The sequence below is a fragment of the Cariama cristata genome, unplaced genomic scaffold (assembly GCF_000690535.1).
Source record: "Cariama cristata isolate BGI_N322 unplaced genomic scaffold, ASM69053v1 scaffold8263, whole genome shotgun sequence".
NCBI lineage: Eukaryota > Metazoa > Chordata > Aves > Cariamiformes > Cariamidae > Cariama > Cariama cristata.
In genome coordinates this window covers 11,365-32,777 of record NW_009610084.1, presented here as the reverse complement: position 1 = coordinate 32,777, position 21,413 = coordinate 11,365, and the positions used below count along the sequence as shown (strand labels likewise).

At 40.1% G+C, this 21,413-nt stretch overlaps 1 protein-coding gene across 1 annotated transcript in view; it reads right to left on the bottom strand.

Moving 5' to 3' along the window:
* The window catches only part of IKZF3 (IKAROS family zinc finger 3 (Aiolos)), a 30,303-nt gene that overhangs the window by 2,734 nt on the left and 6,156 nt on the right, over nt 1-21,413 (bottom strand). Inside the window, exons 3-6 of the mRNA XM_009697756.1 lie at nt 12,826-13,086; nt 11,982-12,149; nt 10,152-10,268; nt 3,238-3,354 (exon numbers count right to left, since the gene is read on the bottom strand). Coding sequence (XP_009696058.1) covers nt 3,238-3,354; nt 10,152-10,268; nt 11,982-12,149; nt 12,826-13,086 — 663 coding nt within the window. The remainder of the gene's footprint in view (nt 1-3,237; nt 3,355-10,151; nt 10,269-11,981; nt 12,150-12,825; nt 13,087-21,413) is intronic.

The following is a 21,413-nucleotide window of genomic DNA, read 5'->3' as shown; positions in this document are numbered from 1 at the left end:
GGGGGTCACTCTTGATTGTTTATTTTGTTTCTCCTCAGTCAAATACAGTGACTCTTTCAATAGAAAGAGACAAAAAGCCAGGTCAGTGCTTCACTCAAAAACGACAGCAATCAGTCAGGAAAAAGCTGGTATCAATGATGTAGAAAAGGGAAAGGAGTGTCTGGGGACCAGGGGATGAGTAAGACGGACTGTGCCGAAAGCAGTCGGTGTTTTATCTTTGTCGCTGGCAGGACAATGTCACAGATTATTCTGAGTTAAGCTGCTATCTGCACCACGCAAAGTGCCACAAAGTTACTGAAAAACATACATGAAAAATTGAATTTACAGGCTGTCTAGTGTGCGTTTACAAAGCAGCCACTGGTCAGCAGAATATCTTTCCTTTTTTTTTTTTTTCGTTTGTCTCAGTGTAACGCAAAAGCTTTCCCCCTCAAAATTCACACATGAGCCATAGCGTATGACACATACCCACGTGCTGCTCACTGATGCTTCACTTACTCTAAAACGTATGTAGATTTTTGCAGCTTGCTGAGGTGTGGACACTGGGAACAGGGAGTGAACCTGCTTCCTGCCGCTGTGCTAACCAAAGCAGGCCATTTCTCATTAGACTTTGCACACTGGGGGATAACGGTGTCTGTTACTGTGTCAGAACTGCACTAGCACTTTTACCACTATGAGAAATATATTTTTACTCCTCGTCTCAGGGAGAACGAGTCTTTAAAAAGGAAGAAATAGAAGTCTGTGGGCCAAGATGCTCAGCTGGTGTAAACTGGCAGAAATGCATTGACTGCACGGGTTACTTCGACTTGTGTCAGCTGAAGATGTGGCCCCGTGAGTGTTTTACACAGCAGTGAAGTACCACCAGCACAGGTAACTATCTGTTCTGCTGAGCTGTATTTTTTTAAATATCTGTTCATGAATCAAACCAGGAAGTACAAAAACCCAGGATTTGTACATTTGGTCCATATACATGCAAAATAGAAAACCACAGCAAAATAGGAAACACAAAATCATCAACTTCCACTTAAATCCCTGTTCCCTCATAACTAAAGGAAAAGCTGAGGACAAAATCTCTGTAGGAGAAGGCTTTGAAGAGGGGCACAGTGCAGAGGTTAGGAGTCAAGTATACAGTCTGCCGATCGGTGTCCTTGTTTGAGACTTACACTTGTGCACGAGGTAGCTACCGAAGATGAAAATGTGAAAAATAAAGTGGGCAAGACTCCTGGCGCTTGTATGAAACTCTGTAGAGCCCTCAAATAATAAGAAAGGGTGGTTTTTTCTCATCAATAGACTTCATTCACAGAAATGAGCCAAACAAAGATGCCTTGTTAGTATACATCTCTATCCCTTCTTCCTGACAAAATGAAAAATCAGCACCCGTTCCGAGAACGCCGTTTCCCAAGAAATCACAAAGCTGTCCTGGCAGATTTGCACTCCCACACACAGTTCAGAAAGTCACAAAAGTCAAATCAAGGTCGGACAGATTGCTCTTGCAAACATACTTCCCAGGGATAAAAGGGACCGAGTGAGTAATTTTGTCACACGTTACTTAAGAAGAACATGCCAATTACATAGGTTCTAGAAAAGCAGCAAGTTTCAGAAATCGGTTATTTTGTGCTTTTAGGTGAACTGCCCTGGGTCCTCCAGCTTCCCCACAAAACCCCTTGCATGATGCAGCATTAGTTCATGCCATCTGCAGACCATGTTACCGAGCACAATCACAGATCAAAAAAGGATCTGTTCCATGCGGTAACTAGTATGCTGGCAGAACAAATCAGAAAAACACTAGCACTTAACTTTCAGCCTATGCTGAGTGGTTGCATCCTGCTGCAGATACGTTTAATAAAATACATAAAGACTGAATTGGTAGCAAGTGTAAAACAAGATGGGGCAAAGCTGATCTCAGTGCTAAAAAAAAGGATGCTAAAGATTTTCAAAAATGTTTGCATTAGTATTACTTTTTGAATCACATGTATGGTCTAAGTCACACAGTCAACAGTTTCAATATTAAGTACCCAAAGGCACTCAGATGGAGTGTGCTGGTGTTACTCCACTCCTGTATAAAAAGGCGACCTTTTTAAAGCCATACTAAGATGTCTAAAAAAAAGTTATCGGTTTCCATAGATGAAAGTCCAGTGCTACCCACCAAATCCAGTAAGAGTTACATTACCTTCAAAAATTCAGTTGCTTTTATACGTATGTATGGATTTAGCAGCATACCTTTCCCTAGGTTTGGACCTCAGCCCCAGACGTTGCAGACAGGTCCTCAGAACGTCCCTCTGCCAGGTGGGTCTGTCTGACAGCGATCGTCCCTGCCTGCACACTCAGCCCCACACTTCTCCGCTCCCCAGGCATGTGTGTGTGAACACCAGCCCCCACACAAGCTCCTATTCTGAATGTAAAGTTTATATTAAGAAAAATAAGCACTCGGTACCTTGTATCACCATACAGAACGTAATAAATAAGGCATTACTAGTATTAATGCTATAGAACTGCTCACTGAGGCAGGTCTTTACTCAGGATGCAACAGTTGCATTTTGTTTTCTTAAAAGGCAAGTAGATGAAATAAGACTAGCCAAGAGCATCAGGCATTCACTGAAACACAGAACCCGCCAAACTAGTATTTAGGATGCCTAGCATGCAAAACTCTGACCATATAAAATTAAATGCAAAGAAAATGCTATGGAAACATCTTGATGCCTAAATTACCACAAGAAAGGATTTGATATTTTTTAGTCATACTCAAATTCAGCAGGATGACTAACAGGAATTCAACACTTTTCTGTCTTTAGGCCTTATTCCACACACACATCCTGCAAGTATCTTCAACTCCCGCTGACTAGAAAGAGCACTCGGCTCTTAACAGCATTAAGCCTTCCTGTTCTTTTCCTGCAAAGAACCTAGCAGAGAACATTTCAAACGCACAGGTACAGAACACAACACATGGAAGCTCATAAAATAGATTTATAAATTGCCTACACAAATAGACACAAAGCACAATAGTAGCTTCCATCCAGTTTAAGTATCTAACAGAATATATTCTTTTTATTTTAATCAAACCCCTACAACAAATCACTAAAATCACATCAGAACAATCAAAGTTACTTTATTTATATTCTTTTGTATTAGATTAGATTATAAACTTGAGAAGGATATTTAAAATAAGCAGAGGCATTGTACTATAGGTTACCAACTTGCACATATTAAATTGTTGCACATGAAAAGGTTTTTTGTTCTTACCAATAAATTTCTGAGGCATTGAGCTTTTTCGCTTTGCCACGTTGCTTGCTAGCCTGTCCAGCACAAGGGCTCTTTCACTCCCCATCTCTGCCTTGATGTGCCTTGCCTCCACGCTTGCTAGTTTGGAAAATGTGAAAAGGAAAAAAAAAAACAACACGTAGGTGAAAAGGAAAAAAAAAATAACACCAAACCCTGAAAAAAAAAAAGGAAGAGATGAATGGTTTAATCTCCAGAGTTTGCCACACTAACAGTTTGGAGATCTGATGTAAACTTGTTTTGCTTTTTCTGTCGTTCTTGCTCTTTGCGTCTTGGGCACCAACTGCGGTCAGTGGAACCAAGCACAGAAACAGCGTGACACTAATCTTGCAGTCCTGAGCTCATGCAAGGACAGCATAAACCATACCAAATCAATATTTTCATTAGCAAGAGGAAGTGTAAAATAAACTGGCTGGAAGGGTTGGTTACCGAATGTAGATGGAGATATAACCTCTGTTAGCCTTTCTTTTTTATTCTGAGTAAGACTGTGTGACACCTGCAGACTGACACAGTGCTTCAAAACTGCAATATAAGACATTCAGTCAGTCCTCTTGCTTCACTTTTTCAGATGTCAGTCATACATAGATGTCTTCTTAACTAATCACTAAGAAACTTCTATGAAATATTATCAATGTTCCATTAAAATCAAAATAATACAACCTTTCGATATTCACTTCTAACTCATTTTTTTCCAGGTGTCATTATCACTTCTTTTTTTTTTTCCTAAATGCTACAGCTAAAACTAATTAAGAATGTTTGCTCTCTGGCACACTTGCAAGTATTAGCATTAGGTGTTTTAAAGCTCATTACAACCTCCAGAATTTCTAATTTTAGGAAAGGTACAGGTGCCCTACGATCCCTCCCTTGAGACTGGGCCACTGACTGTTCTAAGGATCTTACCATTTTCCAGAGTTCTCCTTTAGCCCTGCTAACCAGCGCCCATCATTTCACGGAAATTACTGCTTGCTCGCACCTCATGGAGGCTGCACAGGCTTTTGAGCTGGATCAGCCAAGCTGAAGGACTGCCACCTCATATCACTACCGCCAGACTAATACTGAATATAACTGCTGCGGCTTCCCCCCGAAAAGCTTGCTCTCGCCTGAAGAACATGTACCGGTAGCAGTACTTTTATATTAAGAAGTATCACTAAGAGTTTCAGCTTTAAGGACCACTGTGGTGAAAACCAGACACATTTTAAGAGACTGCTCATGCCTGTAAGAGCTGGTACCTAAGTCAAGGAAAACGAAGACAAGGAAGGGTAATTTACTTTCCCAAGGTAATACAAAAGATCAGATCTCACTGTGAAAGATTCTTGGGTGCTGTGCTATTGTACTATTGCACTAGCATACCTAAATATATGAAGCATAATCTACATAAGAGAGAAGTAATGCCAGAGGAAAATGAGACAAGCACTTTGGTATCACTTCAGCCCTGCTAAATGCAGTTTTATTAAGTATTGGACTTAAAACGCAGTTTGCTAAGTATGGCAAATGATAAAAATGCAGTATCATCCTTCCATAGCTTAGTGTGCAGCATCTCCTTACAAATTTCAAAGGCAGTCACTCCTTACTTGTTTATTATTGCTGTTACTGATACCATATGAATTTCAGTCAGCACAAACCATGACTCACCAAACCTCAGCCAGAACTATTTGTTAATGTTTGTTCAGTATTTTGAAAATGTAAAGTGCTTCACAAGTACTTGATGCTACACATATTAGCTACGAATATGACTCAGGACGGATGGGATAATGGGGCTTAAACAGCACTACCTTAGTCCTGTTTCCTCAGGCTCTAATCCCGTAACAGACATGATAACCAGACTCACACAGGGCAGGCATACACAATGCCTTAAAGGTAATAACATACTGCTTTGGTAGTCTAATTTTTATTCCAAATTACCCTAGTATGTTTAGAGACTCACATAAATACATTTATCAACTGCTCAAATGCACCTGCTTCCAGCATGAAATACCAAGACACTGCATAACAGTTTACATAAAGTGAGACAAAACATCAGATTAAGCTGAAACTGTAAGGGAAAGTTAGGTAGGCAGAACATAATCATCTGCTTGCATTTTGGCCAGAAGCCCTAGTTAATTCTTGAGAATAATGTTATGGGGTTTTTAATTTCAGAACTTCTGTTTAACTCCCATGCTCCAAAAACGGTAAGATGCTTTCTGAGCTCTTTATACTATCTTTAGACAACTGCAGTTCAAAGTTTGAACTATCCCCAACCCAGAAAGCTTGTAATCTTGACAGGATCATTGCACAAATCATTAAAAATAATAAATTAAATTTTAAAAACCTCAACAACCCACATCTACCCTGAACAAGATAATAATACAAACAGTGCTGTATATTCAAAAATTTATATTGCAAAGAACAAAAAAAAAAAGAAAAACCCAATTCATCCATGCCATAAATGCAGCAACCTGGTCCCTACCATTTCTTCATTTTTCTTATTTTGTTCTTCTAGTTCCTCTTCTTCTCAATCTTTAACTTCAAGAGTTGTACTCACGTTCTATTAAAGCCTTAATTTCACATTTTCAGAATCTTTTCTCTATCTTCTGACAGAACGCAAAGAGTGAAGTTTCTGTAAGTCCTCTTAGCCAGCCCTAGAAACACACTGGAAGCTACACACAGCACATCAGTGACTACTTGTCTTGTCAATGTTATTTATGTGCCACAAAGGGAACTTCATTAAATTTGTGACAAGAGGGCAGACAAGAGGCTTCCTGCAGAGGTAACAATAGTCTCTACTGAGACGAGATTGCTGAAGAGGCAGTAACTACTGACCTACATAATATGTTCTGGGACATCTGTAAGTATCAATCTTCCAGCCTGATGTCTGTCTGTCATTTTATTTTAACACTGAGGGTCTTTTCTTTTACATTAAGATTTTCTACTCCTTGCTAACGGCCATTCTTTCCTAAAGAAAAAAAATATCTCTATTTATGGGCCATAAAAGGTCTTTGACAATGTCTTTGCAATACAGCCTTAGGGATACAGTATCTGCTCCCATTGAGACATGGGTGGTTACACTGGTTCTCTCCCACAACACTATGCTCTCTACCCAAAAGCCAACTTAAAATTACCTCACCCACCTCTTTCTTCTGGATCACTTGTTAAACAATCCAAGAGTAATATTTAGTATTTAGGAAACACTTTTTTTAATAACTCAAAATTCTCCAAAGACTTCTCAAACAGACAGAAACAATCATGCCCCGTCTCCCTCTTCAGTTACCTTACCCACTGGATGATTCCACTGCACATCGTGACATTAGTTTAAAGAACTACCTAACTATAACATGTATCTAAAAATTTCAGGCTGGACTTAAAGAAACGGTCAAGTGCTTTGCTCAAAGTTACACGGAGAAAAAAAAATAAAGAAAATCTAGACTTCCAAAGCACTTAACCTATTTCAGCCTGTGATCTTGAAACATCTTGCAAGCTAAACAGTTCTGATAGTTCAACTGCATGGCCAGAAAACGACAAAAACTCTAAGGGTGCTGAAAGAAACTCTGTAGACCAAATAAATCACCCTCTTCCATCTTGTTCAGATCTGACCAGTGCTCTCGCATGTGCTTCTGGAATTACATGGAAAGTCAAGCTCCTAACCATGGTATTTTACACAGCAGTAGGATGGGATTTAGCTCCAAAGTCCTGACCACTTTTAAACCTGGGTCACCATCTCCTACTTAGCTACCACCAGCAACTGATTACGGCCTTCCCTCATCACCACCTGTGGTTTCTGTGGTGCTTCTGAGTCCTGTTGCCTGCCTCAGTGGGATGTACATTCCAGTTGCGATCTTACATTTATAAAACACCTCCAGGAGAAAATACTTCTGCAAATTTGATTTATCCATTATGAATGACTACTTATGTTTTCTTGTAAACACTGAGTGACCTCTCCGGAACAGCGCTGTCACCTAGCCATCATGCCATTCTGTAGATGTACAGAGAGAGGATACTTCTTCCAGTCCGGAGTGCGAACACACGATCATTTAGCCTGTACTGAATTGTTTCCATAGTGTGGTTTCTGTCACATCATAAATGTGAGTGTAATTTTTAGAACATGCGGGCATCGTTAACAAAACCCTAAAGTACAAAGCAGAGCTCAAATTAGAGGCATTGCTTCCTGTAGCATCTCTATGTGGTCACTAAATAATGGAGAGTGGAACAGAGAGGTGGGTTATTGTGAAATGAGAACAATGTGACCAGAGATTGTTATCAGGGACTGAGCAATGCTCTAACAATATTGTTACATAAAACCTTTATTTCGGAAATATTTCCACACCGCATTTGGAACGTGCAAACCTTGTACTAAAAAGCAACCGGAATGATTACTACAGTCCTGATGCTTTTCAATATTTTAATTAATTATTGGATGATGGCATGTAGAGCATGCTTGTGCTTAAAGATGGCTCCGTATGAGAAGGCTGCAAGAACTTCAGAAAAGAACCAAAATTCAAAGTGATGTGGATAAGTAGGAAAATGGTCATAAATCAAAACCCAATGTTCACTAAATGCAAGCGAAATGCCACACTTAGGGGGAAAAAACCCCAAATCAAATGCACTAAATGACCTCCTGAGGTCCTTTCCAGCCTTCCCTCTCTCCGATTCTGCTATCTACCATAGCGCTGATACCAGAGAATTGAATGGAAATGCCTCAACAAGACTGGTGTTCCTGTTTTTCATAAAACTTACTACTCCTCTAAAAACATCGCAATACTTTTAAAAGTGCGAAGGTCTTAAAGGCATAGCATACAGCCACATCATGGGGCACTGGAAATTTACATTTCCTCTGTGACCAGTTTAAAGCATACTATACTACTGTCGTAAGTACTACATAGCAGATTCTGGGTAAGTGAAATGTTGTTTTTCTGAAATGAATATAAACCATGAGAATCATTTAAAAGCAGAAATCTGTAGTAGATATCATGTTTTCCATTTTCACGTGGTGGACATCTCGGAGTGATTGCCATCATGGGAGTATGTACTGTAACATAAAACCACAGTTACAATATGTATGGGTTCTCATGAAAACCAAAACTTGATGATGTTCTGATAACCATTTACTTTTACTAATACTCTAAAAAACATGTCATTTGCTGAAAATAAGATAGCCCACGAAAAACTATAAAACTCTAACATCACTAAATCATTGTTTCTTTCTGGCAGTTTTTCTGTGTGCATATGTCATAAAGCCTGATACACCAACCTACTCGCTCTGCACAAGGCAAGGACTCTTGTACCCACATAGTTATCATCCTATATCAATGGGTCTTCACACTGGTTTTCAGGCCCGGCTTGTGATGATGCCTGCAGAATTTTTGCTTGACAATCATATCACTAAATAATTTGGGGGGGGGGTGTGTGTTAATTATTAAAGGGCCTTGGTAACCATTGTCAACCCTCCAAGTATATTTTTACATTTTAGTTTTCTTCTCTGGAAACTTGGTTTAACCTTTTCCCTGAAAAGAAAATTCTATTTGAAATTCACAGGGAGGAAATTCCAGAGGAGGCCACAAAGACAATCCGAGGGCTAGAGCACCTCTCCTGTGAGACAGGCTGAGAGAGTTGGGGTTGTTCAGCCCGGAGAAGAGAAGGCTCCCAGGACACCTTAGAGAAGCCTTCCAGTACCTAAAGGGGCCTGCAAGAAAGCTGGGGAGGGGCTTTTGACAAGGGCAATGGTTTTAAACTGGAAGAGGGAAGATTGAGATGAAATATTGGGAAGAAATTCTTCCCTGTGCGGGTGGTGAGGCAGTGGCAGAGGTTTTGGTTGGGCAGATGCAGAGGTTGCCCAGAGAAGCTGTGGCTGCCCCATCCCTGGAAGTGTTGAAGGCCAGGTTGCATGGGGCTGTGAGCAACCTGGTCTGGTGGAAGGTGTCCCTGCCCATGGCAGGGGGTTGGAACGAGGTGGTCTTTAAGGTCCCTTCCAGCCAAACCATTCCATGATTTTATGATTCTATGGTTTATTTGTTTTTTTTAAGGCTGCATAGCAAAAGAATGGGAACCTGAATTCTGAAATTGCCTCAGCTCTGCTACAGATCAGTCATATAATCTTTTGGGAGGTCACAACCACTCCCTGAGTCTGAATGGGAAAAGTAATTCTTTCCTGACTTACTGGCATATTGTGGGACTTAAATCATACAAGCTCATTTTAGGATTTGAAATATTCAGGTGAAGCAGGCTCAAAGATTATGGCAGTTATTTTTCACCAAAGTATGCTCAGAACTGCAGCACTGAGACTCTAAAAAGGAAAAAAAAGAAAAACTGTGTTTTGATACGTATCACCTTCAGCCTTTTTCAAAGACAGCTCTATACTTACAGAAGTCCTTTACCATGCACTACCGTCTAAGCTGATCTATCAGTGATCTTCAGAATACCACCCCATTTCCATGCCCTAGATCCATGCCACTAAAACTTCTGCAAATCCTACCCAGCTCTGACCAACAGTTCTTATTCTGAAGAAAAAGAAGGGTCAAATGGACTGAGACATGTGAATAAATGCTGTCAACAACCATGGGCATCAACTCATCCAGTAAAATAAGCGATGTAACAGCATTAATGTAGGAGTAATTTAACTTACTGTGAGTGCCATCTACAGAAATGCTGCGTACAAGGTATTTCAGATGTTTTATTCAAAGTAACTGTGAAATCAAAAAGTGATTAAAATAAAAGCATTCTTTAACTAGTTGCCTGAGGGATGCATTAAACCAGACCCTTTCATAAGATGTTACAGCCCCTTAGGTTACTGAAAATGACGGTAGTAAAAACTTTCCCAGGCTGTGAATTAACAGCTTACCAGATGCCCTTTTTTAAGCACTGTAATGTACCAAGAAACCAAAACCACTGTAATGTGATAAACTCACCAGCCTCGCACATGCCAGCATTCTGCAAGTAAGTACGGCACCGCTCCTTGTGCTCCTCTAATGAGCTCCGTTGCTTGTAGCTCCTTCCACAAAACTCACATTTGTATGGCTTCTCCACTAGAAAAATAAGAGTGCAGTATAAAATAACCACAAGAGACTACTAAAACACTGTCTCCATGACATTCAAGTATACAGTTACTAATAGCATATATTCAGCTCATGGAGAATGCTTTAAATTTCTGTTAAGTTTACGAGCACTGTAATTATCACAACATTAGGGTTACACAAGGGTGAAACCCACCGGACACAGAGTTCCTCTTCATCCCCTAAGCTCAGCACCAGAAAAGAGGACTTACAATTAGACACTGTTCCCAGGAGCTCAGGTTCCTACAGCCCTGCTCTAGCTGACAACTTTTTTTGGCTTAACTTCCCCAGGGAAGACCAACTGTACTGCTGCTAAACCAGGACAGCAACTGTCCTAACCGCCTGACCTAGGTCCTGTCTATACAGAATTTTTCAAGGATTTCATGAAACTGATCTAGTTAAACCAAACCAAAACCATACGTGAGGTTCATTTAATTTCCAAAGGCATTTATTGTAAAGCGAATTATGTTCCTAATTCATTTAAGCTAAAGCAAACCTGTTTGAAACTCAAGATATCCACACAGCCTTTCCCAGTGACTCATACACAAGGACTGGAAGCATCTCCTAAATTGTCTCATTACTGTTTTGTGAGCAGACATCCTCTAACACACCCAGGCAAAATATCATCCCTCTACAGCACAAATGTAGCTAGCCTTGCATTGTATACCGTGCAAGAAGACCATACTCCCTACTGCTAATGCAATTGTTCACTTCTTTATGTGATTCACTTGAAGGGAGTTTCTTTATACTGTTGAATAAGCCAGGTCTTAAAAACTTCAGTCACAAGAACCACATGACGTGTTTGAAGCACGATGTTTTCAGCATTGCGCTGCTGGGGGACAGTCACCACCACTGTGCTGGGTTGTGATTAAATCAGAATCTCATTTATCCATGTCAGATAATCTCATTTTTAACTTTGATTCTTTATGAGGTTGAACTTTTTTTTCTGTAAAGCGCAGTGCAGAGATAACACTATCATTTAGAATAAATGTTTTCTTTCTAAGCCCCTGGATAACACAGGATATACACAAATGAAAGAGTAAGCAAAACCTGACTCTTGCAGAATGGGGGGTACTGAGATTAATCAATTTATACGTGGCTTGTTATGCAAGTCACCTCAGCTCTGTGCCTCCATTTCTCCCATCTGTAAAATGGATGGAACACCCTACCAGTCTTGAGAAAAACCACTGGCATTTGTCGAGCATGTTAAGACATTCAGATGAAAGGCACTACACAACAGCAAGGTGTTAACTGGCAATAGAGTCGTGCTGTCCTGGATTACCCTCCTACAGCTATCCTAACACTCAGGAGAGGAATGGAAGGAAGCCCCAGCAAGGCGTATCTTTGCACTACTCCTCCGAGTCAGAGCTTGCTGGCACAGCTGGCTCCACTCATTTGAAAACACCAAGGAGTTATTTTGTGCAAGCAGGTATCGAGGCTGGCCATTTCTCACAGCACACAGCTGTGACAGCGGGTTTCCCTGTGCCCTCTTTCTGCGTTGAGAACGGAGCCGAGTCTTGAGATGGTTCCACCAGCACAGCAGGCAGAGCAAGCGGTCACTGTTATCTGTCGACTCTTCAAACTAGACCAGCTGAGCAAATGTTGCTGACTGACTCTTTATTTTCCACGCCTAGTGTCCTAGTGACACACATCTAAAACACATGAAGTGTCTTTGAAGTCACTTACCAGAATGTGTCCTTAAGTGACCTGTTAGCGCATCCCTCCTTTGGCAGGCATAACTGCAAAGATGACATTTAAAAGGTTTTTCCCCTGTATGTAGTTTAATGTGGCGGAGGAGGTTACCCTTCTGAGTAAAGGAAGCTCCGCACTGATTACACTGGAATGGCCGTTCACCTTAAAATGACATACAAAAAAGGACATTTAATGGTTACGTGGGTATCATACTATCCTCATGCTTCCTTTTTGGAAGAGGAAAGAATGAGATACTGGATCAATTTCTTTCTATAGAAACACACACAGCCCTTCCGTTGACTTCAGTGGGAGTTACAGGCAGCTCTGGTGTCAGAGCTTCTTGTAACATATGTACGACTACGGAAAACCCTGTACGGTTTTACCATGGAAATAAGTGTTCTGGAGGAGGCTGATTCCAACAAGCTAGCAATTTTTTAAAAAAAAAAAAAAAAAAAAAAAGTCCTATCTTACTGCAGGTCGAAACCTAAGATGCTCATTGGTTTGTTGCCAAAATATAGCACAAAGAGAAATACACACACAGACTGGAAACGGTAGCACAAAACCAATCTAACTTGTGTTAAATTACATAGTGCCTTTCATCCAAAACTCTTAAAATGCCTCACAAACATGCTTTTACCAACATTCAATCCTGATAAGAAGAAAGGTGGGTAAAGTGAGGCACAGAAAAGTGAGTAACTTGCTAGAGATCACATGTGGCGTCAAGGACAGAAGAAGGAAATCCTAATTTTGGTATCCTTTTTTAAAATAAGTAGTCTAGATTACAAATTATTATCCTTTCAGTATTCAGGTCTTACAAGAATAATATAGGGATATTTACCAGTGTGGCTACGCTTATGAACCATCAAGACATTGAGGCTAATGCAGGCTAATCCACAGATATCACAATTCATTTTTCCACTAGCTGGCCTGATGTTGTCATATGAACCAGAATGTCTTTCCAGTTTAATGCTTTCATATTCGTTATATTCTCTGGGATAGGTGTAAGGCATTTCAGATTCTTCTGGGTTTTCCATAGGTTCTGAATTTAAAGCACTCTCCTCTCTTTCACTGTATTCACCTTTCACTTTAACCACATCATCTGCAGGTAAAACAAAGCACAAAAGTGAAAAAAAGCTCATCTTAGGACTAATGAAGTATCTTAGGAAAAAAACTCACAAGAATTACATAAAATTACATTATCAATCTTCCTAAAAGTTTTACTTAAACACCCAAAGATGAAGAAATGCAGTTGAGACATGAAACTTCATGGGTCACGTACACTTAATGATACTCACAGTGAGATAACCTTTAAAAATATCAACATGCCTGTTAACTACCTTTGATGGACAATTTCCTTCTACAGACTATAAAACTATAATACAGTACAAACAACTTCTGCAATTACAGGGTACTATTCAGGATTCAAAAGAACATGCTTATTCCCACAACTCACAATCAGCCTATAGAAATTAGTGACTCAGGCTGTTCCTGTAAATTGGAAATACAGAAAGACACAAATTAAAAAGGATACTTCTATCTTCCTGCGGAACCTCCGGTGCCTAAACGTGCCTAAGAAATACGTCTGATCCAGTATAAGACTTCCAGTGCTCCCATGGTATAGATTCTCATCAGTTAAGCTTAATCAATAATCTTAATTTACACTTGCAAATTGCAATTTTTATCCAAAGATCTCAAATGTGTGAGGAGCGTCCGACAACCTGTATCGTAAGGTTACTATGTGAGTAAAATTAGCAAGGGCAGGGTAAAGATTTCCTGATAAATAAACGTATCCCAGAAACATTAAAAGATTTGTCTGAAGTCATATAGCGAGTACGTGGCAAAGAATGCAAAGACTCATTAAGATCAGCGTCCACAGCCTTTGAATAGGTTCCTGCACCTGTAGCCATGTCCAGAGAAAACCAAAGACATTGCCTTAAATGAATGCAATTTCATGACAAGAGGAGAATGTAACAAGTAGTTAGTAGTTTACTAACAATAATGCTCCCATGTAAAAATATAAGCACATTGGTCACACTATAAAAAGAACTGAGGATTCCCAACTTACGTTGCTGAATTTGCTTTCCACTATTAACTCCAGCATTACCAGCACTTGCATTAAAATCCTTACTAATTGACAGGACTGCTTTTTTCTGCTTAAAGCTGACTTTTCCATCTAGACAAGAGCTAGGCTATGGCTGAAATTTGACTTATGCCTCAAGCTACCAAGTGAAGAGAAGCACTAAGAGATAAAATACATAGTTTCCTGTTTGAAAGTATTGTTCTCATGGCCACCTGCTCCCCTCTCAAACTGAGGGTTAGACAGTTAAATATGGCACTTAATCACTTGTCCTTTCTCCAAAGTACAGAACGTGGACTGCTGAGTATGTATTAGCTCTGGTTCTGAGTAATAAACCACATCAAATGCCGAGAACAAACAATGGGTGACAGCGAAAATGAGGTGGCAACATAAAAGCAGCACTGAAAAATAAAGATCTGGCAACCAATACTTTCATGAAATCAAAATTTTCAACTATATTTTAGTGATAAAATCACTCCTCTATCCCAAATGTTTGCACTAAGCCCAGGCAATCTATGTTACTTTGGGTTGAAGTGAGATGGAAGAAACAGGTACGTGGTATTTCTTCATCCTATGCAAGAATCCACGGTAGTGTGGAAAAGTCTGAGATTCCTCTTGGTGCTCTCCCTAGATGATGATATCCACAGAAGGATGGCTTTTTCCCCATATTGTGTGTTTTTACCCCCCTATCCTAGATGGTTTTCAGAGTTTGGTATTGAGGCTGAGTGCCCTGGTCCCTGCAGAGCTCAGGGAGATTTGAGTGTTTGCTCAGAGGGTCACAGGGAGGTCCACAGGGTCACCTACAAATGGGCCATTTTTCTCTGCACCTTCTTCAGTACCAGCTCTGCTTCACATCCCGGGGATTCCTAGTTCCACCAAAACAGAGGCTCCTCTGTAGGTACCTTCTGCTGCCAACTTCATGTCTGAGGGTGCGAGGGTGATCCTGCTATCAAGACTCCTTCAAAATTACTTTATGCATCCATTTCCATCACTCTAAGGAAAAATTATTGCCAGCTGCTGAAAGCAGCTTACAACAGAATCTCTTTTTTTTAACAAAAAACAGTTCTGTTGGTTGGTTGGTTGGCTTTTTTCCCCTCTCAAAAGGAGGCAGTTCCAAAATAATTTGCTACACCCTGCACAGCATGGTAAAAGGAAGTACACATCACAGCTGCACCTTGTTGGTACTTTCAGAAACAATTTCAATTCCCACTTTCTACTTAACGTCTCACCTTTCATCTGTATCAAATGCAATTACTTAGCAGCAGAAGACTAGTTGTAACCTCCAACACAGAAGACTTCTCTACCATGTTCTACTGTTTCTCACCACAAGTTCATGGCTCACAGCTTTTCACTCTTTTACAGAGTCATGCCATGTAGCCTAGCGTGAACGCCCGTTTGAGTTCCCCATGGCAAGCACTTGCTGACCGGCACAAACTGGCCAAGCCATCCTATGGTTCCACTGTGCAAAACAATTACCTCTGCATTTTCCATACTGCATGCTGCCTGCTTGCAACTTGTGTTTTCTGATAGTAACAGAGAAGGATGCACCTGAGTTCTGATCAAGGCTTTTCCACCACTGCCTCCCCACAGCAATCGTCACCGCTGCTCCAGCTGTCGGTCATATCCCACCAAAGCTCGAGTGCTTTTCAGTTGGCATGTAGGCATCTGAAGAACCTCAACGGAAAAATTCATCTTCTGATGACTGAGAACAACAGACAGCAGAAGCCACTAGGGAAGAGGCTTTTTTTAACCAAATAAATGTTAGAAGGGTTGGAATTTTTTCTGTCCTAACACACCTGTTATTGTTTAGAGTCTACTCTGCCTTCCTGACAGCAATATGGAAGAAAGCTTTGGTACAAAGCAGTCTGAGGAAAAGACCGCTCAAGCACAGGTCAGCGTAAACTTAACCGAGTGGTTGCACAGGTCTGAAGCAACCAAATTCCTTTTTCAGCCCTGACTTTTGCTCTGTGTGCTGGCATGCACAGAGAATCCTGCGAGATTGGTAGCTGCATGGAAAGGTTTGTATCTGTCACTTAAAAATCGTATCAACATATTTTAATGAGATTAGGGAGTTTCCAGGCTGGTCCGCCTTAACCAAGAGGAAGGCAGCTCTAACTTCAAGTAGAAAAGGGAAATTTAACTGAAGAAAAACACAATTATCCCTAACACTGCTAACAAAGTTCCCCCAGCTGAAAAAAGAAGTGCTGTCATCTCCTCTATGCTTAGGAAAGTAGAGAGGTTGTAAGAGGAAAAAAACATTCATGGCGCCCAACCCAGGTAACTATTTTTCTTGAGGCAGTTCACAAAGGTAATATACACTGCAGAAAAAAATGCTGTAGATTTTACACAACAAAGTACCAGCGTGATGCGTTAAGGCTGATGCACATGGTTTCATTTCCTGGGGAGATGACTACAAGATGAAAGCCATACTCCAGAGTAATATTTTTGTTTCACCTGAAACACTGTAAAAACAATGAGTTCTGGAAAAAATCCAAAATAAAGCTGTGGTGGCAACTTCAGACTGAGTCACCACATGAACAGTGCTTGTGTATGTTCTATAGAACGCAGGAATAAAAAAAGAAGTCAATAGCAGCAAACAGGACAAGCTAGAGCGTTATCTTAGCTATTCTCTCTAGGAGGAAGTCTCGGAAGGAAAACTCCCCAACTACTATATTTAATCCAAGACCTTGGCGTCAAATACAGAGAAAAGAACGTAAGTTTTGTACTGTTGTTAAGCAAAGTTTACCAGTAGTGTTATGAAAAGCACAAAGGATAAAAAACAGAAGCTATTAAAGACAACGGCACAAAAGGGTGATGTTGCTCAAGTGTTTTACAAGGAGTGGGGTCATAATCATGAAAACCTCAGCACATGCAAAAAGTCAACTGGATAACAAAGAAACTTAATCATCTTAATGTGGCATTTTAATGATGCTGCTGATTTGCTATGCCAATTCAGAGATAATGAGCCCCTAATGCTACAGATGTTCAGCCAGACTAAAGAAAAAAAAAGAAAAACGAAAAGCTTTTCTTGTATGCCATTTCCTAACTATCCAATTAAACAAATTGTGAAAGCATATAAATAGTTTACCAGGTTTTGACAGCTGTTAATAGGATTCAGATGCCGAAGAACAAGAAGGGAGTCTATACATGTGCATATTGAAGAATTCTTGTGACTACCTGGATTTGACAGGTATTAACTGATGATTCATCACCGTTATCTCCACAAATTGTCCCCAGAAATGGCAGCATAAAACCAAAACCTAGCATACACATACTAAGAGTTAGTCCACTCCCAGAAAGCGAGATTCCTTTACCCAAATCAGCTTGAAACAGAACAGATATACATGGTGAAACCGAAAAAGTCAGCGGAATTTCCAAATTAAAGTCAGAATCCTGCATGTTTGTGAAAAACACCTCTACAATGGAATTAAGGCACTGTGGGGGAAGATACGTCATGAATTAAAAAACACCCATATTCCTTAACGACTAAAGAGAGGTTTGCAGTACATCCCATCCAAACTATAAACTAGGGGAGGTGGGGGGGGAATCAATGCTATAGCTAATTTTTTTCCTTAAATAACAAGAAGAAAACAATTACACATGGCATACATGCATATATTGAAAATGTGGAGACTATAAGTAATGGGGAATTATAAAATGTGAAGCGATACAATAGCAACATGAGATTTTTTTTTTTTTTTTTAATAGAGGCAACACAGTCAGAGATATGGCAACTTTTCTCCATGCCTGTCTCCTACACCACAGCAGATACCGATTCCAGGGACGGGAAAGGAGTTCAGGCCTTTTTGGCCCAACCTGGCTTTGTTTCTCCCACTGACTCCAGCGATAAGCTCCCTTTTCACAACCGCAGCGATGTTTTTACGAGATCATTGTTTGCCATCAAAGGAAGAAGCAATCACCTAGAAGCAGTATCAGCTTTCAGCTAGACAGCAGTGGCAACAACAGCAATGAAGAGGTAGCGGCAGCAGACACGTAGTCCCTCGTCCGTCCCTCATCCAGCGTGCACGCCTCTGGACTTGTCCCACTCGGGCGTCCCCGCAGCTGAGGTGCCCTTTTTGTGTCAGGTCAGGCCAAAGCAGATTCTTCTGCACTAAAAATCCCCAGTACTGCATTCAGTCCTTCTCTTCTACCACACACTGGAAAACCATAGATTTCACTTCCTTGACTTACTAAAAATTATTACTTGGACATACTGGCTTTGATTTTATTTTATCTTTGTTTCTTCCAGTATTTTCTTAGTACTGCCATTCAGTATCCATTTTCATCCAAAGAACAAGCATCTATTTTGTTTAGATGCTGTATAAAGCACTCTTGAGTGGTAATTCCTAAATGAACCAGTGCAGTATGCACCTGGTGGAAATTTCACTTCTAAAAATAGGAGAGAAACTTTCATAATTCCCCTCTGTGAAGTGCATGCTCTATGGTAATGAGTTTGCTTGTTTTTATTGTGACTTGAAACAAAAATAGAAACAAATCAAATTGAAATGCAGCACTGAGAATTGGAAAGAAAGAAAAAAAGACAAACCAGGCATCATTTTCCAAGCACTCAGATGTGTATTTTCTACTTCATTAATACCAGTGTCTTTCTATCATTAAAACACAGCATAGTTTATCTAGTTGTACAATTAATTACAAAAAAAAAAAAAAAATTCAAACAACACACATCATCTCCAAGCTCATGTGAGCCAGGAAACTTGAATTACGTAACTGGTTCTTAAAGCACCTTATTCAAATACAAAGATTTTTCTTATAAAGATGTATATTCCTCTGTAAATCTATAATTTCATACCCAATATTTCCCATCTATTACCAATTACTGCCTAATAATAATCTAGTGGGTTTTTTATGTTAAAGTTATACTAACAGAAATAGTGATAAAGGAAAATGTTATATAAACTGAGTACTACCAAAGCTGGAGTTAAACAGGACACTAGGCCGTGCTTTAGGGAAGGGAATGAAAAACAATGCATTTAACTGACACTACAAACAGAATTTGGGGAAGTAGAGTGTTATTACCTGAGACAATATGACTGGGGGCTAGAAAACTATGGTTAGTACTATGCTAAAACTATCATGGGATTTTATTTTTATTTTTTTAATCAAAAAAGTATCAATAGCTTGCCATTTTTGCTCAATCGCCTATACCCCCAGTGTTGCACAGGAGCACAGAGGATCAGAGGGAACACAGTCCCACATCCCGGGGCCTAGAGCACCCAGATTTTCCAAAGCCTGTCCCACACACATTTTGTTTCATTTATGACACCTGTTAACATTATCCTTTCAAATCTTAGTATCTTCAAAGTCTCCCTATTAAAAAAAAGAAAGAACACAGAAAAAGACGAAACTGTAGAAGTTCTTCCCTTCCGTTACAGTTAAGATAGTATTACTCACAGAAAACATTTCTAACATTACAATTCCTAAAGTCCAGAAAGCCAGATACAATCACAACCGTTAAATCAGACTTCAATTAGACAGTTAATCAGAGAACATCTGGACCTAACAGTCAGACTGAAAAAGGCCACATGTTAAATTCAGATAATCGCCTTCATTAGTTATATCAAGGGACCTATTACTAATATGACCACTCAGGCATGATCGTCTCTGGTCAACTGCCTTTTCAAATGAACTTCAAATCTGAGAAGTTGAAAGTGTAGTTTCATTTAGTCTTTTTTTGTTCATCTCCCTAAAATCTTTCTTATAATATACTCTTGTGTTTGATACTAGAAAAATACAATATGAAGAGAAAATACAATGTAATAATATGAAGAACAGGGAAATCTGTGATAAATATCAATAGAATTTTAACACCTATAAACTGAAGACAGGAGCTTGGTTAAGATGTTGCTCAAAATCCTTGAACATCATAATCTTCACAAAACTAAGTGTATTGATTTGATTCAACTATAAAAAAATTTCCAGTAGTAAATAATCTAGATTCCGAGACTCAAATTTTAGATTACAAGTACATTCTCTCCAAATCGAGGTTTTCGTAATTAAATACTTGTGTTTTACTTTTAGCCTGGTCTTCTACAGGGGTGTATGCATCCCCTCCTTGTTCCTGCAGTAACACTCACACCTGCACACTAAACCCAGTCCTACCTGGCAGAGGGGAAGACTTCTCAGGGTTACTCTATTCTGACACTGGCCTGTTCCACGGAGGGCCCAGGAGTACCTGCATCTCCCCAAACCACTCCCGCAGGCGGTGCTGCCGCATCAGGTAGGGTCTCTGGCATCTCGGCAGGTGAGGCGCAGCAACGGACTTTGCAACAAGAATACATGGAATTGAGCTCTGCATTCAACAAAGTTTGTAACAGCTCCTGTGGAGCAGCAGAAGGAACAAAAACAGGAAGAAGAACTGGAGCAATTGAACGCAGTGTGATGGGAGGCAGTGTTGGGAAGACGGCAAAGTTAGCCTGAGGTACCAGAAGTAAAACATGGCATCTAGCACACGATGCAAACTTTGCATAATTCAATCGAAAGTCAGCCAGCAACATGACACAAGCCCACTGGAAACCGAGCTTCCTCAAGTCCAATGCTCATGGAACTACTTACTGCACTTTAGCAAAGTTTTGACTCTTGTGGATTTATTTCTGCTTTCCACTACCTTTCCAGCAGCACAAACAGTTAATAAACATGCCCCTTAAACTCACACATTTTGTGCCTGAACACTGCAGTTTTGCAGGGGGCAAAACATGAGTCATCTTAATTAACTGATTTCCTTTCCACCAACCCATATTTCTAAAAATGGATTATTTTCTACAATGACATGTGATTTGATTTCCTAGGGCCGTTTTCTTCATCTTCACTTGTTTCCTTCTAGGGGGTGGGTGGGGGGACAGGACGGGGACGGAACACACCACAACTCATCTACCCTGGACTAGATTTATTTTGATGCCAAAGGAAGAAGTATTTCTCTCACCTTTAATTTCAAGGAATTACTTTGTATGAATCCGAGATACACACTGTAGAACAAGTGAAGAAAAATGCAGTTTAAAAAGTTTTGGAAAGGAGCCCATCATCTATTGAATAACGCTGTGCATCCATTCTCCGTCCAGACCTTATCTTGTCTGATAGCTTACACTGATAGCCAGGATATCTCAAAAGCAAATTCTATTTTCTGCTAACCATAATAGGATAACTAGAATAAGAAATAGCTGCACTTTTCCAATCACTTCAAGGCAACCAGAATATCTGAGTTTCTGCAACAGCCGTGGGTGCTCTGGGCTACCCATCATGCAGGATAGTCCAAGCTGATGTCAATCATTTACAGGCTGTGGTGACACAACTGACTGTGTTGATGTCACTGAAGGTGCTTGGCAGCCTTCCTG